A 17,269-nucleotide genomic window follows, 5' to 3' on the forward strand; every position below is an offset into this window, starting at 1 on the left:
CAATTTCTGTTCTAATTAACTAATCGAAATTCTAATTGCACAGTCATTGAAATATATAATTTATCTGTATCAAGAAACAGAATAAAAAATTTTTGGAGAAAATTTTTTCAAAAAAATTTAAAAATTTTTTGAACTATATTGAATTTTGTGAAAATTGCTTGGTTGTCAAAAAGTCTGAACCACATCAAAATTTTTGGTATCAACAGTATTCCCATAGAGCAATAAAATGCAGAAAAACCATTAGTCAAATTTATCATCGTGCATACCCAATTTCAACAGAGCTTTGGGTATGCCGACCAGTACTTCCTATTCTATAGGCCTCATGTTAGTACTACATCTAGCGAACATCTCTGAGAAACATTTGGTGCGCGCAGCTAACTTTGACAAAACTAGTTTGAAACAGGTGGCTCACTTGTTATGTAACTTTAGCCTTTACGAAGTGAGCCAGGCTGGTAAACCTACTGGTTCACTTCTTATGCAAGATTAACCCATACATGGGTTCATAAGTGTGCTGTCGTGAACATATATATATTTGCTAATGACCAGACATGTCAACTTCGAATGGCATATACACTGATAAGTGAACAAAATTTTAAAATTGGTTTAATTTCTGTTCTAATTCACTCATCAAAATTCTAATTGTAGGTTTGACCCAATATATAAAAAATCTATGTGTTATAAACAGTAAAAATATTCTTATGCTAAATTTTGAAGAAAATGTTTGAAAATTAACTTGAAGGAACTCGATTTTTTTTTTAATTTTGATATCACAAAGAAGCTTGAACAACATACAAAATTTTAGTGTTTCAAATTTTTCCATACACCAATAAAATCCTGAAAAATTTCAAGTTAAATTTGCTGTCATGCACACTCAGGATCGATGTATTTATGTACATCTCCACCAGCGCATCACATCCTAATCACTACAAATCAACTGTAGACCATGCGTTCATCCTCGCGCCTTGATTTCTAAGACATGCGCGCTCTGCTGGAAGTTTTCAAAAACTCATAGTTGACTTGTATAGTAAAATTAACCCATTCTATAGTTGACAAGTCTGGTTACTAATACCTATATATATATAGGCATCGCGGCAGGCTTATGAGCCAATTTTTCAAAATTTCAAAATTTTTAAAATCATTTTCAATTTCTGTTCTAATTAACTAATTGAAATTCTAATTGCACAGTCATTGAAATATATAATTTATCTGTACCAAGAAACAGAATAAAAAATTTTTGGAGAAAATTTTTTCAAAAAAATTTCAAAATTTTTTGAACTATATTGAATTTTGTGAAAATTGCTTGGTTGTCAAAAAGTCTGAACCACATCAAAATTTTTGGTATCAACAGTATTCCCATAGAGCAATAAAATGCAGAAAAATCATTAGTCAAATTTATCATCGTGCATACCCAATTTCAACAGGGCTTTGGGTATGCCGACCAGTACTTCCTATTCTATAGGCCTCATGTTAGTACTACATCTAGTGAACATCTCTGAGAAACATTTGGTACGCGCAGCTAACTTTGACACAGCGTTGTGAAAACGTTATTTTATCGAAAACGAAAAACGAAAAAAAAACGATATTTTTGAGGTTCATGGAGACATAACGTTAAACGAAAACGTTAAATATATAATAACGATATTTATCATAAAACGAAATCCATTTCGTTTTTTTTCGTTATCAATTTTTTTTCTTCAAACACTGGAAATAGGTCTCAAAAATGCAAAAAAATGGGCCTGCAACTTCAAAAAAATGAGAAAACTTTTGGAACGTTGTTATTATAGGGGATAAATTATTAGTTTTCTGCATATTTTTCATGTTTTCAATTTGTTTTAATGTTGCTCTTTTCCTAATTTTTTTTCTAAATTCACTGAAATTGGCCAAATTTGAGGAAAATGAAGAATAACGAAAAAAAACGTTAAACAGAACGAAAACGTTATTTTTAATAACCAAACAAAACGTTATATAACGAAAACGTAATTTTTTTAAATGTGAAAACGAAAACGAAAAACGAAAACGAAATCATTTCGTTTTCACAACGCTGCTTTGACAAAACTAGTTTGAAACAGGTGGCTGACTTGTTATGTAAGATTAACCTTTACAAAGTGAGCCAGGCTGGTAAACCTACTGGTTCACTTCTTATGCAAGATTAACCCACACATGGGTTCATAAGTGTGCTGTCGTGAACATATACATATATATAGCCGCATACAGGTAAACTCATAACGTTTTGTATAAAATACAAACTCATGTCCCATCTGTAACTTCGTTACCGACGCGTCACCCCGTAGGCCTGATAGTACTCGATGTTAGGCCGCGTTATATTCGTTAACTTGATTTTTGGGGGCCCTGTGGAAAAGTTGCTCATTGTCGAAACATCAATTTTTCAGGAAAGCTTTTTTTTTCAAGTCCTATGCATCCATGTTTTTCGCAAATACTTTTTGAACAAAGCATCCTACAAAAAAATAACCAGCTCTAAGCAGAAAGGAAATTTTATGCTCTTCATTTTCCTTCATGGCATTTTTTTCATAGGATGCATACTTTCCTCGTAAAATCAATGTTAATGTTGAAAAACACGAAAATTCGGACCTGCATAATCAACTTTAAATTGAAATTGAGCAGTCAAAAATTCATTTTAGACGATTTTTGACCACGCCATGTGAAAGAGCAGACCTTCAACCACCAGAATCACCAAACAGAACGTAAAAAATGAATAAAATGATTCTTGGCAATAAGCACCTTTTTCTCATGTCCTCGTAGATAATAATTATTAGGCTATGCACTCATTTGAAAATTGAGTCAAATGAGAAAGTGTATAAACAGCAATCTCACGTCCCTGCTCAAACTTTGCCAGTAGACTCCCCACACCTTGTAGATTCATATGGCACCTCATCGAAAAGTCACGTCCTAAAAAGGTTACGAGTTTGTCAAAACGTTATGAGTTTGCTGGTTAATAAAGAAAAAAGTTACGTGTTTACCACCTAGAATATTTATTCACTGTTCATTACAAATGGAAATGAAGTGTGCTTGCAAGTTGCGGTTGCCAATCCGAATTCGAGTTTGGTGCTCAAGAGGGTTTTTTGGAACGGAAATTTAATGCCGACAACCGCAGCTCACGAAACCTCACCGTTCTCGCAAAAACTGTAATAGAATTCAAAATTTGACGTTTTCAGCAAAAATGTAAATTTTTTAGGAATTGAGATCGAGTTAATGATTCGTGAATGGGTCCCTGGGGGGTTTTTTGGGTTGAGGGATTCATTGCGATAATCGGTGGCCAGCTACAGTTTGATCGAGTGGCTGTGGGGCGGTTTTGCACATTGAAATTCTGCCAAAACATCACTTACGCGCAGTGCACGCGAATTCAAACATCAGATTCGTAATCAGCGACCCAAAATTGGTCCAAAACCGTTGCTTGTCGCGTTCAAAGTCACACTTACATGCACCGCTCCCAACAGTTCATTACAAATGGAAATGAAGGTTGCTTGCGAGTTGCTAATCCAAATTCGAGTTTGGTGCTCAAGAGGTTTTTTTTGAACGGAAATTTAATGCCGCAAACCACAGCTCATGAAACCTTGCCATTCTCGCAAAAACTGTGATACATAGAATTCAAAATTTGATAAAAATGTGAATTTTTCAGGAATTACACATAAATTCGAGTTAATGATTCGTGAATGGGTCCCTGGGGGGTTTTTTGAGTCGAGGAATATTAATACCTATGAAGAAAATTTGAAACAATATTTCTCAAATATTTTATTTTGGCAAAGTGGTAAAACAATACTTAGTAAAAGATATTACGTAACTACATATGATCTACAAAAAAATCATAATTTAAAAAAATTACACTAAGAGTCTTCAATCGTCAAATAAAATATTCTATGATAAGAGAGTATTTATAAATAACATGAATATATAGGAAAAAGGTTGTTGTATTTATAACGTATTAAAAATTAACGTAAAGAGATGAGTATTGTTATTGCAAACCGAAAAAGAAATTCTGTTATGTACACGTCGTCGTAGTATTATTGCTGAACAAGAACAATTGATTAGAACAAGAAGCACCCTCTCTACAAATGGGTATTGTAGATAGAAAAGAAAAACGAAAATTTTCTGTGTACATGGTTTCTACAATCGCTTAAAATACACCTTATCATAAATACGTATTAATTATTCGACAGAAGGGTTAACACATTTTTTGTCTTCTTCAGCAAAGTAACTCGATACATTGAAAGAAAAAAGAATGAAAATTTTCAATGGGTATAATAAAAATGAGATCTGTCGTTAAGTACAATTTTACACATTCACAAAAAAAAAAGAAAAATAGATACAGGTAGGTAGATTGTTCAATATCAATGTATCGAGTTAGTTTGCTGTTTACATAGGTAGGTATATTACCAACTTTTGATTTAATCGCTAATCACGGTATTATTATTCATAATGCGTTACTAAGTATAATAAATTAATGACTGATTTGTTTATAACAAACGATTTACAATAATATAAAAAAATTAAAAAAAAAAAAACAATAGTAATCAACGAAAGGGGAAAATACTATACACGAATAATACACACGATAATAAAGACACGCTGAAGATACGTACATTACGTATTTACACACTTTGATAAATAACAAAACTATGTATAAGATACAATAATAATAACTGAAGGTAACTTAAAATATTTTTGTTTTTTCGTTCATCGATAAAATAATTAATAATATTCACAAATGTACACGTTAGTTTAGATAAAGTTATCATTTAATATCACAATTTTTTTTATATTTCGATGATTTCATCTACATAACAAGGGAAACGCGGTATCGGAGAAACCGAAGAAGAAAAAAAAAGGAAAAATAAAAACAAATCATCATCGTAACTAAATGACTATAAAAAGAAAAAAAAATTGAAAAAATTCGTAAGTTTTATTACGACTTGCTGTGATTTCTCCTTTTACGTTTCCTTTTCGTAGAGTCTTTTTTGAAAGCGATATTGCCCGGATCGTCGGCTAACTCAGGGTACCTTTGAACGCTATGGATATCGATACCATCGTATCCTTCGATTCGACCTCTAAGCAGCAGCTCGTCTTTCTCTTCTTCGGTCCAGTCACCTCGAGCACCGCTCAGACCTGCTGATATGAGAGTTTTTTCCAATTCCCAAGCTCTTTCGACTGCTCGTTTGTGGGCATGTTTGAGTAACCGGTGTCGTTCTTGTTGAGGTTCGACGCCGTATCGGACGGAGATCAGGGCATCTGAGCTGTGCAGACGGAGTTCTTTGCCATCGGCTGTGTCGTGAGTCGAGACGTTGAACATACTGCCGAGTCTGCGCAGTTCTTCTAAATCGTCTCGTATTTTCAATGGGTTATCCTGCGATTAAAAATGAAAACAAAAATGAGTCTAGGTATTGAAAAATTGCTCAAAAAAAGATAAATAAATTGAGAATGCAATATATACATACCTTGACGAAATAGAACAAGTCTTGATCATGATGACTGAAGTGAAGATCCAAGAAATGCGAATTATTAAACACAGACGTGATAACATCTTGAACGACGCTATTGACTCCTTCGACGGTTGAAATGAGAGCTCGACCACTTTCACTTCTCGAAATAAGAAGACCTTCGCCGAATACAGATCTTCGATAGGCGACTCTAGGTAATAAATTCCTGGTACGTGATTCCATCTTGAGCAAGGGCTGAGGTACGAATCCGAAGTCTCGGAATTGCTCGGTGATCTGAGGAAATCAGATATTGATTAGTAGACTATTCGAAATAAAGCTTTGGGATTGAATTAGAGGTCAGAAATCATTCGAGGAGAACTTACCTTATCGACGATACATTGTAGACCGGACATTAGACCAAAATCTGGGGCTAATTGGGGCGAGTTGATTTGAGCAGTTGGTTTTTGAATCATATCCTGCATGTAAGCTGAGCCGAGCATGTCTCTTGTATTGTATCCGTAGACTAGCATCCAGCTATTGAGATCTGTAATTGAAAAACGAATTTTGAATTTGAGTAAACGGAGATGGAACGTTTTTTTGAAATGAGTTTATGGTTTTAAAAGTTGATCGTTCTATGTTTTGGGAAAAATTTGCGAAGAAAATGTAGTGAAAATGATATCGTGCGATTTTATTAATTTTTTTCGAGTTTCTGGATTCAATTTTTTGCATGTACAGAATTTTTCTATTTTTGAAGCCCCTTTTTTCAATTTCGAATGATTTTTTGAATTTTTAATCAATTTGTTGACCATTTTGAGAAGGTTTGGAACACTTTTTCTCTCGTTTTCAATTTTTTTTTTTTGGATTCAAGAAAATCAATTTTTACATCATTTTTTCTGGATTTTCAGGAGGATTTAGTACAATTTCAATTTTTTTTGATTTTTAAACCATTTTTCTGACTGAGAACTAATTTTTTGAATTTAGAACCAATTTGTTGACAAATTTTGAGAAGTTTTGTGATGTTTTTTTTTCTCATATTGAAAATTATTTTGGCAAACTAATTTTTGCATTATTTTGAGAGGATTGTTGGAGGAGTTTCTCGCGATTTCCAGAGTTTTTTTTAAATTTTGAAACTATTTTTTCCCAATTTTGAGCGCATTTTCAAATTTTGGATCAACTTTAAAGGCCATTTTGAGAAGATTTGAATGTTTTTTTCATATCTTCAAAACGAATAAATTTTTACATCATTTTGGGAAGATTGTCAAATAAGCTCGTTTATAACTTCAACAAAATTTCTCAACTTTGAGGACATTTTTTGAATTTTGACAGTTTAGAAGGCATTTTGTGATAATTTACTGCAGTTTTTTTTTATTTTTATTTTTAAATGTCATAAATTTATGTGAAATTTCGGAAATGCTTTTGATTATTTATTCTTGTTATCAAAATTATTTGAACAAACTAATTTTTAAACTATTTTGGGAGGATTTTCAGGCAGTTTTTTTTTTTACGATTTACATATAATTTTTGAATTTTTGAAACCATATTTTCGAGTTTTAAGTTAATGTACGTATGAGTCATTTTGATATTTTTTTTACGTTTTGAAAAACTATTCTAAGAAGATTGCCATCGCTAAGTTTTTTCACAATTACCATTACAATAATTTTTTTCAATTTGAAACCATGTTTTTAATTACGACTTATTTTTCGAATTATGAATCCTTTTTTAAGCCATTTTCGAAAAGGAGGTTTTTCACATTTTCCAAATATTTTGAGCGAATGAATTTTTACACTATTTTGAGAAAATTGTCAAAAGACTCTGTCACGATTTCCTAAAAAAAATTTTCAATTTAGAAACAATTTTTCAAATTTGAGTGTTTTTTTTTTAGAATTTAAAATTGCTTTTCAGGGTGTTTTGAGACAGTTGTTTTTTCAATTTGAAACCGTGTTTTTAATTACGAGTTATTTTTCTAATTTCGAATCCATTTTTAAGTCATTCTCGAGAAGGAGGTTTTTCACATTTTCCAAATATTTTGAGCGAATGAATTGTTACACTATTTTGAGAAAATTGTCAAAAGACTTTGTCAAGATTTCCTAAAAAAAAATTTCAATTTAGAAACAACTTTTCAAATTTGAGTGTTTTTTTTAAGAATTGAGAGTTGATTTTTAGGATGTTTTGAGAAAGCTGCAATTTTTTTCCTGTTTCATTTTCGAAATTATTTGAGTACCTAAATGAATTTTTACACAATTTTGGGAAGACTGTCGAAAGATTCTCTCTTGATTTCCGCAGAATTTTTCAATTTCAGAACCAATTTTCACACATGGAGTGAATTTTCAAATTTTGAATTGATTTTCGTAATATTTTTTTTTTTTTTTTACATTTCCCAAATTATTTCCAAGCGAATGAATTTTTATAACATTTTGAGAAAATTGTCCAAATAATCTCCCACGCTTTTCACAAAATTTTATTTATCAATTTTGAGTGATTTTTGAATTTTGAATCATGAACTTTGCAGGCTATTCTGAGAAGGTTTTTCATTATTTGTTGTTTTTTTTCTTTTTTTTATGTTTCTCAAATTATTTTTGAGTGAATGAATTTTCTTAACATTTTGGCAAAATTGTCCAAAAAATTTGTCACGTTTTTCACAAATTTTTATTTCTCAATTTTTGAATAATTTTTTTTTCAACTTTTAGTGATTTTTTCGATTTTTGATCCAATTTTTAGGGCATTTTAAAATGATTTTCAATCATGGTACTTTTCACGTCGTTTTTCAAAAAATTCATGCGAATGAATTTTTATACCACTTTGGGATGATTGTCAATAAGTTATCACACAATTTCTACAAAACTTAACAATTTTGAAACCACTTTCTTCCAATTTATAGTGAATTTTTCAATTTTTAATCAATTAGACCATTTTAAATGCGATTTCAATAATTTTTTCGTCGTTTTCAAAATAATTTTGAGCATATTTTGGAATTCTGATTTGAGTGAATTGTTTTCAATTTGTTTTCTCATGTACAAAACTTTTCGAGCAAATTATAATTTCCCCACCATTTTGGGAAGATTGTCCACGGGTTCTCTTTTGATTACCTCGGTATTTTCAGATTTTGAGCAAATTTTCAAATTTTGAATCAACAGGTCATTTTGAAAAAATTTTCGGTGGTTTCCTTTTTTCGAATTTTCAAAATTCATTGAGCGAATGAATTTTTACGTCATTTTGAGAAGACTGTCAATAAATTATTTCCCAATTTTTTCAGAATTTTTGGATTTCAAAACTATTTTCTTCCTAATGTATTTTATGAATTATTTTAAATACTTGAAGGGTCTTTTTTTTCTCTTTTCTGAAGTCATTTGACCAAATTTTTATGTGGTTTTGGGAACCATCATTAGTTTTGAGCGAGTTTTTCGATTCATTTGTGGAGGATTTTCGATGAATTTTATGTTCTTTTGATGGATATTATAATTTAGATGGGTTTACAGGGTGCTTGAAAAATTTCAACAAATTTTAATGAAAGTACTTTCAGGAAATTTGAGAGACATTTTTCAGTCAAAACGAGTTTTTTTTTTAGAGATAATTTGAAATCAACTCAATGAAAATTTCTGGAGTTTTTTTCCTGGCGTGAGGGTGGGGGGGGGGGTCATTTCCCATGCGACATTTGAGGAGTTTCAAGGTGAATTCTTGATATACTCAGATTTTTTCCGCAAAAATTTCCCACTAAGCTAATTTCAACTATCACTGATCAAAACTCACCAGTCATGTAGTTCACTCTCTGCATCTTGAACGGATTAATAGGATCGTTGTTGTGGAACCGATATATAAAGATATCAGTCGGAGTCGTCATCTGATTCGCCAACTTCTCCCAATCAGGCGTCATCCACTGTCCGACACTAGGATCGTACCATCTTTTATTTAAATACACGAGTCCAGTATGCGGATCGGGTATACTTCTTTGGAATCCGACCGGAATATACAAAGCGATATTCGAATCCGAGATGATTTTACCGAATGGGGTTCTTTTGATTTCCTTGACTACATTTCCATTCGTGTCGAATACCACCATAGGTGATCCATTCTGATCCGGAGCGACGTAATATCTTTGGTCGGCAGATTCGATGGCGACTAGGACATCGTTATCGTCGTACAGGTAGGTGTAGGTGCGTCTGTGTTTGGGATTATGGAGTATGGTGATGAGTTCAGGTCGATGGGGATCTGTGTATAAGAATTGGGTGACGTTTCCGGTGGTGTCGTGGATCGAGATGAGTCTGCCTCGGTGATCGTATCGGTAAAATGTGCTGAAGGTTTCACCGTCTGTGGCATGACTTAGGTGGCCACTTTCGTCGTAGCTTAGCTTAGCTTGGCCGTTGCGGACGACGAAGCCTCGGACGTCGTATCCTTTCAATTCGATGTCTCCAACCTGCACCAAGAGAGAGAAAGTGATTGGGGAAGGATTAGAAATTGACTATGTAAAAAATATATTCTAGAGTAGGTCTAATGAGAGGGTAATTAACTCACTTGAACGATTCTGTCGCCGCTATCGTATCCTAGAGTTAATTTCTGGCTTTGGTCGACGATGCCTACAGCGTTGCCATTTTCATCGTATAAATATTTCCAGTTACTTTTACCAACTACTTCGAGTAAATGGCCATCGGCGCTGTAAGCCATCCTATCGACGATCGTGTTTCGTCCGTAGCTGATCTTTTGATTAGATATTCTACTTCTCGCGTCGTATTCTAGCTCCATCCTGCGAATGAAAAAAACATTTAGTAAATGCCCAGAGAAATACCTGGCATGAGAAAAAGTCGAATGCAAATTTAAGACTCACTTGTACACATCGAAAGATTTAATATTCACAGTGACCGTCTTAATCCTAGCGTGAGAATCACATTCGGTAACCATAAAGTATTGTTTGGCGTTATCTTGGACAACAGATCTGTTGAAAGCGTTTCTGTAAATTCGTAAATCATTGATGCTCTCCAAACTGCCCAAATTCGGATTATATTTCACGTGCATCGTTGGAAGATCTTTATTATCGACTGCTACCTCAATCAGCGATACTCTAGCATTGCCATCGTATTGATATCTAAAAAAAATAAATCATTAATCAAACCGTCCCATAATTGATTGAAAATGTACTCCTTGAATGAAGCCAATCCAAATAGGTACTTACTTAATCTGCACATTGTGTAAATTGCTCTTGGTACCAAACCGAAGATTTTCATCCTTCAACAACCCTCCATGATACTTGAACTCGTTCTTAAGTTCGAATCCTGGCTCGATCGTATCGATATTCTTGATCAAATTCGTGCTTTCTTGATACGTATAGTGGATGGAAGATAATCCAGTCAAGACGGTATCAATGCGACCAGACTGGTCATAAACGTAGGTAACTTTTCCAGAATGGTGAGGGTACAGCTTGGCCATGATTTTGCCTTCTTCGTTATAGTGTAATTCGAACGGATGACGGCTGACTGGAGAGTAATATTGGTACTTGTAGAAGCCGAGTGAGGTTTGTAGACTGAAGGTGTGGATATGGCCTCGAGGGGTGGTTAGGGATTTCAATGCTCCGGCGTCGTCGTATTCCAGTAGGTAATCGCTTCCTCGAGGAGTGGTCACTTTTAATGGCTGTGAAGTAAAATAAGATTAGTATTATATGCTGGTATGGCTGGTCTGAGTAGGTATTGCTTACAAGACATCAGGAGTAATGCATAGATTCTGCTTTGATTTTCATGAGTGTGGTCAGAAATAGGTACCTACCTAAAGTACGTGATTGGATGATCGAAAAATTTCCAAGATTTTGAGTCAAGTCTCGCCACTAAAGACCCATCTTATTCAATAAAGTTGGAAAAAAAGAAAATTTGGCCTGAATGTGTTCAATTTTTGTGTTGACGGGCGGAGGGAGGGTGGGGGGGGGGATTTGGAAAAATTGCGATAAATTCTCAATATTTTGTCAGACTTATAAAAATACGGAAATTACCGGTAATTTTCGGTAAATTACTAGTACTCTTGGGTGAAATATTGGTGATTATCGATTAATCGACACTACCAAGTAATTCTCGGGAAATCGCTAATTAGGATTTGGAAACGGTTTTTTCAAAAATAAATTTCTGGTAATTTTGGTAAAATACTGGTAATTTATATAAGTTTTTGGTAATGTAAAGTAAAATGTTTTAGCAAATAATTTTGATAAATTACAAATAATTTTGGTAAATTATGGGTTATTTTGGTAAATTACGGGTAATTTGGGTGAATTACGGGTAATTCGGTGAATTACGGGTAATTTGGGTAAATTACTGGTAAATTTAGTAAGTTACAGGTAATTTTGGTAAATTATTGGTAATGTTAATAAATTTTTACTAATTTTGACAAAAACTTTTAGCAAAAAATGTTGATAAATTACGGTAAATTTTGGTAAATTATAAATATTTTTGGTAAACTAGGGTAGTTTATGGTAAATTAGGATAATTTTTGGTAAATTAGGGTATTTTTGGTAAATTATAGGTAATCTTGGTAAATTACAGGTAATTTTGGTAAATTATTGGTAACGTTAATAAATTTTCACTAATTTTAACAAAAACTTTTAACAAAAAATTTTGATAAATTACGGTAAAATTTGGTAAATTGATGTAAATTTTGGTAAATGATATGTAGTTTTGGTAAATTATGAGTAATTATGGTAAATTACTGGTAATTTATATAGATTTTTGGTAATAAAAGTGAAATTTTTTGACAAATAATTTTGGTAAATTATAAATATTTATGGTAAATTAGCGTAATTTTTGGTAAATTAGGGTAATTTTTGGTAAATTAGGGTAATTTTTGGTAAATTAGGGTAATTTTTGGTAAATTAGGGTAATTTTGGTAAATTACAGGTAATCTTGGTAAATTACAGGTAATCTTGGTAAATTACAGGTAATTTTGGTAAATTATTGGTAATGTTGATAAATTTTTACTAATTTTAGGATGGGCTATACTGAATTTAAGGGGATACTTATTCCCTTAACTTATACTTTAGCTTGGTTTATACTGAATTTAACGTCCGGTAACTTTGACTTTGTTTAACTTCTAGGGTTAAGTTTAAGTTTACGGTTAAATTCAGTATAGCCCCTCCTTTAGATAAAAACTTTCAGCAAAAAATTTTAATAAAAACATTAAATTTTGATAAATTACTGTAAATTTAGGGAAATTACTGTAAGTTTGGGCAAATTACAGGTAATTTATATATATTTTTGGTAATGAAAGTAAAATTTCTTGGCAAATAATTTGGAGAATTTTGGTAAATTACAAGTATTTATGGTAAATTAGGGTAATTTTGGACAAATTGTCGGTAATTTTGGTAAATTACGGATAATTTAGGTAAATTACGAGTAATTTAGGTAAATTACGAGTAATTTAGGTAACTTATCGGTAATTTTGGTAAATTATTATTGATGTTAATAAATTTTTTTAAATTAGAATTTTTATAAATTACAGTATGTTTTGGTAAATTACAGTAAATTTTGGTAAACAATAGGTAATTTTGGTAAATGATATGTTATTTTGGTAAAATTATGGGTAATTATGGTAAATTACAGGAAATTTATATGTATACATTTTTGATAATGAAAGTGAAATTTTTTAGCAAATAATTTTGGTAAATTATGGGTAATTATGGTAAATTATGGGTAATTATGGTAAATTATGGGTAATTATGGTAAATTATGGGTAATTCTGGTAAATTATGGGTAATTTTGGTAAATTATGGCTCATTTTGGTAAATTATGGCTCATTTTGGTAAATTATGGCTTATTTTGGTAAATTATTAAACCATTGTAAATTTTGGTATGAGTAATTATGGTAAATTACAGGTAATTTTGACGAATTGCAGGTAATTTTGGTAACATGATGATAATTGTAATCTTGGTGAAAATTTTTAGCAAATAATTTTGGCACATTTATGGTAATTTTGGTAAATTACGGGTAATTTGGTAAAATTACAATTAATTTTGGTATTTTACAAGTAATTACAGGTTTTGGTAAATTACCATCAATCCTGATAAATTTCCGAAAATTTGGTAGTGATTTAGGGTAAATGGTGATATTTCATCGTATTTGTAAAGTTACAGATAATTTTCAGTAAATCTCTATTTTTTGGTGGGGTGGAGATTTCCAGTCTTGAATGGTAAAATTGCCAAGTAAATCACTTGTGATTTATCGCGAATTACTTTTTCTATGTGGGAGGAGGGCGGGGTGGATTTGGTAGTATTTGCCACGTTATTTGTAAATCATCAGTAATTTTCGGTGAATTACTGGTAATTTTTTTATTTTTGAAAATCTGGCGAACACCCCCCCCCTCCCCCCCAGTGACATTACTTATTACTCCAGATGTGTGATCCAATATTACTAGAATTTATTGTCATAATACTCACAAGACTGCTGAACATATCCTTGAAAGCGTAAACTGTGGAAGTATCATCTGCATAACGAATCTCTGATAATCGACCAGCCCTATCGTATCCGTATTTTTCGGTCAGTGCTCCCCAACGCCAGACGCTGAGTCTGCTGAATCTATCGTACTCAAGTTGAACTCCAGCGAAAGCACTATTCCTGAAGAATAGGTAAACGTTGCATTAGATCATTTGATCAAATTTCAGATAGGTAAGTAGAAAAAAATGCTCAAAGACTCACTTTGGTATCCATTTCACCGGTCTAGCGGTACGATCATAAGTGACATTGAGTAATTCAACATGATCGTCTAAGAACACAGCCATGGTTTTCGATTCACGATCGTATTCAAGTGTCAGAAGATTTTGGCCATTGATTCTCAACTTTCTGCCTACTTGGATTGGTTTACCTGTGTGCGATAAGGTGAACGGTTAGAAGGATTAAGGTACAATAATTCAGACCAAGCAGTTTGATGAACTCGATTCCAAGTTGAATTACATACCTGTAGCAGGAGCTTTCTGTTTGGAACCAATAGGTACTTTTCTAAGGAAATATTTCCATTCGAATCGGTTCGTTAGGTCGGATCCAATTTCGGTCTTTTGTTTGGCTGGTACTGGATAGCTCTCAGCTAAGATGGTATCCATATCGGCTAAAATCGGATATGGGACCATTTCCGTGCTGATTGTGCTTCCCCAGGGCAACACTGTTAGCAAACTGCCATCATTCGAAATCGACGTTCGTCTTTCAGATTCTCCTGTAGGGTTACAAAATCGATCACGTGTTAAAATATGTACATTTTTCAAACTATGAAGTAGGTACCATAAATGTGTGGAAGTTATGAATTTACCTGTCTTGGTGATCACAGAAGAGCCACGTACGGTCATAGAGATGGATTGCTTATCGTCATAGGTGGCCTTGACAGTAGCTCCTTTGATACTGAGATCAAAAGCGAGATTGATAGCTTTACCAGTCGGGGTAACAGCTCCGGTAAGTCGACCAAAATCATCGTAATGGTAAACATAGCTTCTTCCAGCCGAATCCAATTTACTCCTTAGTAATCCAGTATCTCCGTGGTAATCGAAGGTGATATTGTAATTATCAGGAGTTGTGATCTCACTCAGCATTCTCATTCGTGACATTCTCAATCGACATTTCTGACCTTTGGTATTTTCAATAGAGTTGACCTGAATAGAACAAATGGTACAAATTAGAACTAGTAAAAAATCAAACCAATCTTACTATGGGTGAAGTTTACCAACCTGACTAGAATAATCTCTCAGCAAGAAGACCTTGTTTCCAGCAGTATCTGTGATCGTGCTGAGCTTTCCACTGCTGGTGTTCACGCTGTAAGCAAATGTGTAGCTGATTTCACCAGTTAGGATGTTCTTGGTAGCGATATGTTGGCCGAATCTATTGAAGACGTAGAGTTCTTGGGTTTCTGGAGCGTATACTTCGTATTCACGATCGTCTGTTTCTTCCGGAATGCTAGCGGTGATCGATCGCACTCTGGAATGGCGAAAATTATTCCATTAATACCTGGTAGGCAAGTTGTGTGTTGGGAGGAAAATCTCCATCTGGAGTGATTCAAAGTACCTGTAGTTGGCTTGATCAGCGATATACAGAACGCCATCGGGGGTAATAGCGATAGCAGAGATGGTATTGAATTTAGCATTCGCTGCCAATAGGTGACTTTCTTCGTAACAGTCGCATTTCTTATCGAGGCAGTTGCATTTGGATTCGGAACCAGCGTAATGAATTATTCTGCCATCGGTTCCTACGATTGAAAAAAATAATCATTGATTAATTCATCGATCACTTGGTGACCTGGAAACTCTTGGATCTATCCTCGAAGCTGTACTTACCAACAATCCTGACTCTATTGATTCTTTGAGAATCGGATTCTCCCACATATAGGTCGCCATTTGTAGCAAATGTGATACTTTGGGGCATGACTAGAGTAGCTTGGGTGGCGAATTCTAAATCTGTATCGAAATGTGCAGTAGGAGGGCAATGGAGAGGTCGACCAGCGACAACTTTCACTCTACCATCAGCTGTAAGCCTTAGAATCATATGATCGTCGATAATATGCAAGCTATTATCCAATGGATTAATAGCTAGATCAGTTGGCCATCTCAGATGAACCTAAAAAAAATTCAAACAGCTCAGAACATGCCCTTTAAAAAAAATTTAGCTCAGGATTTGGCAATTTACCTCTTCTAGACTCAGGGTTCCTTCACAAGGCATCGGTTTCCAGTGCGATTTATGCATATGGTTGCCAATTATCGTGGTAACGATACCATCTCGGTCCACCATTCGAATATTTGTACCGTCAGCAAAGTATAATATATTTTCAGCGGAAATGGCAACACCTAGAAAGATATTTAGATTGAAGAATATGCATATTTGAGACAATGACGGTTTGAAAAAATTTTCTTTACCTTTAGGGTAAGCCAATTTGGCATCTCTGGCGAGAGTACCATCACCGCAATGAGCCTCATCTCCGGGCAAGCACCTTTCTCCGGATCCGACAAAAGGTTCCCAATTACGATCCGGGTCAGAGAAATCATTGACGTCGCGAACTTTCAAAATCTGATGACTCTCGGGGTCAGATATGAACAAAGTACCATCTAACGGACTCAGAGCTACGTGATATCTATAGGCTACTTTGGTAACACTGCAACAAAAACAAAACACCTCTTTTAGAACCAATATTCTTGCAATATTTACCAAAATAATTTGTAATCGATTTTTTTTTCAAACTCACTTCAATCTAACTACAGTTCTAACAACGCCATCTACCATACGTCTTCGAATCAGATTAAAATCGCCGATAAAAAGAGATCCATCAGCAGCAGCAGCCAAAGCCACAGGAGCCAGTAGTCGAGTCTTTTCGCCAGAACTTCCATCGCAATCTGAACATTCCAGAGGTCTCTGGTGTCCATCTCCAAGACTAGATCGGATAACTCGCGGTTTATGCTTCAAGTAGATATTAGATCCGTCTCCTTTTTGCAAAATACCTTCGTGGAAATTGTATCTGTGATGGATATCCAGATTCCAGCCACCGACTTCTGAGATGCTCATGTCGTTTCCGCTTAGCTTCGTTGTCTGCGTGTCCCACAAGATGTCTTTGCAATCGGTGTATTCGTAGCCTACTTTTACGATGGCTGTAGTCACACCGTAAACTCGTTGTCTAAAATTATACATTCGAAGATTAGTTGATTTGAAACTGATAATGAAGAAATCCTACAAATCTAACTTTTGTCATTTTTTTAAAAACAAATTTTGAATTTTTCAGTTCACATTCTTCCACTGCAGAATTTTGAAAAAAAAATTAATTGCGAAATTCTTTCTTCGCCAACTCCCCCCCCCCCGATTTCCAAATAAAAAAATGACAACATTGTTGAAAAAATCCTGTTTTT

The 17,269-nt window shown here is 33.8% G+C and overlaps 1 protein-coding gene across 4 annotated transcripts in view; it reads right to left on the minus strand.

Annotated features, from left to right (window-relative positions):
• Positions 1-3,735: 3,735 nt before the first annotated feature.
• Positions 3,736-17,269, minus strand: part of Ten-m (teneurin transmembrane protein Ten-m) — a 444,946-nt gene continuing 431,412 nt past the window's right edge. For all 4 annotated transcript variants that reach the window (XM_065348771.1, XM_065348770.1, XM_065348769.1 and 1 more), the window contains 17 exons: positions 16,615-17,040; positions 16,289-16,524; positions 16,062-16,219; positions 15,713-15,992; positions 15,444-15,624; positions 15,110-15,356; positions 14,698-15,034; positions 14,353-14,604; positions 14,094-14,259; positions 13,835-14,012; positions 10,597-11,051; positions 10,252-10,509; positions 9,942-10,170; positions 9,180-9,843; positions 5,816-5,976; positions 5,451-5,726; positions 3,736-5,359 (listed from right to left, as the gene is read on the minus strand). In XM_065348771.1, the coding sequence (XP_065204843.1) occupies positions 4,922-5,359; positions 5,451-5,726; positions 5,816-5,976; positions 9,180-9,843; positions 9,942-10,170; positions 10,252-10,509; positions 10,597-11,051; positions 13,835-14,012; positions 14,094-14,259; positions 14,353-14,604; positions 14,698-15,034; positions 15,110-15,356; positions 15,444-15,624; positions 15,713-15,992; positions 16,062-16,219; positions 16,289-16,524; positions 16,615-17,040 (4,942 nt within the window). In that variant the 3' untranslated portion in view covers positions 3,736-4,921. The remainder of the gene's footprint in view (positions 5,360-5,450; positions 5,727-5,815; positions 5,977-9,179; positions 9,844-9,941; positions 10,171-10,251; positions 10,510-10,596; positions 11,052-13,834; positions 14,013-14,093; positions 14,260-14,352; positions 14,605-14,697; positions 15,035-15,109; positions 15,357-15,443; positions 15,625-15,712; positions 15,993-16,061; positions 16,220-16,288; positions 16,525-16,614; positions 17,041-17,269) is intronic.

Source organism: Planococcus citri, chromosome 2 (genome assembly GCF_950023065.1).
Source record: "Planococcus citri chromosome 2, ihPlaCitr1.1, whole genome shotgun sequence".
In the NCBI taxonomy this organism is placed as follows: Eukaryota; Metazoa; Arthropoda; class Insecta; order Hemiptera; family Pseudococcidae; genus Planococcus; species Planococcus citri.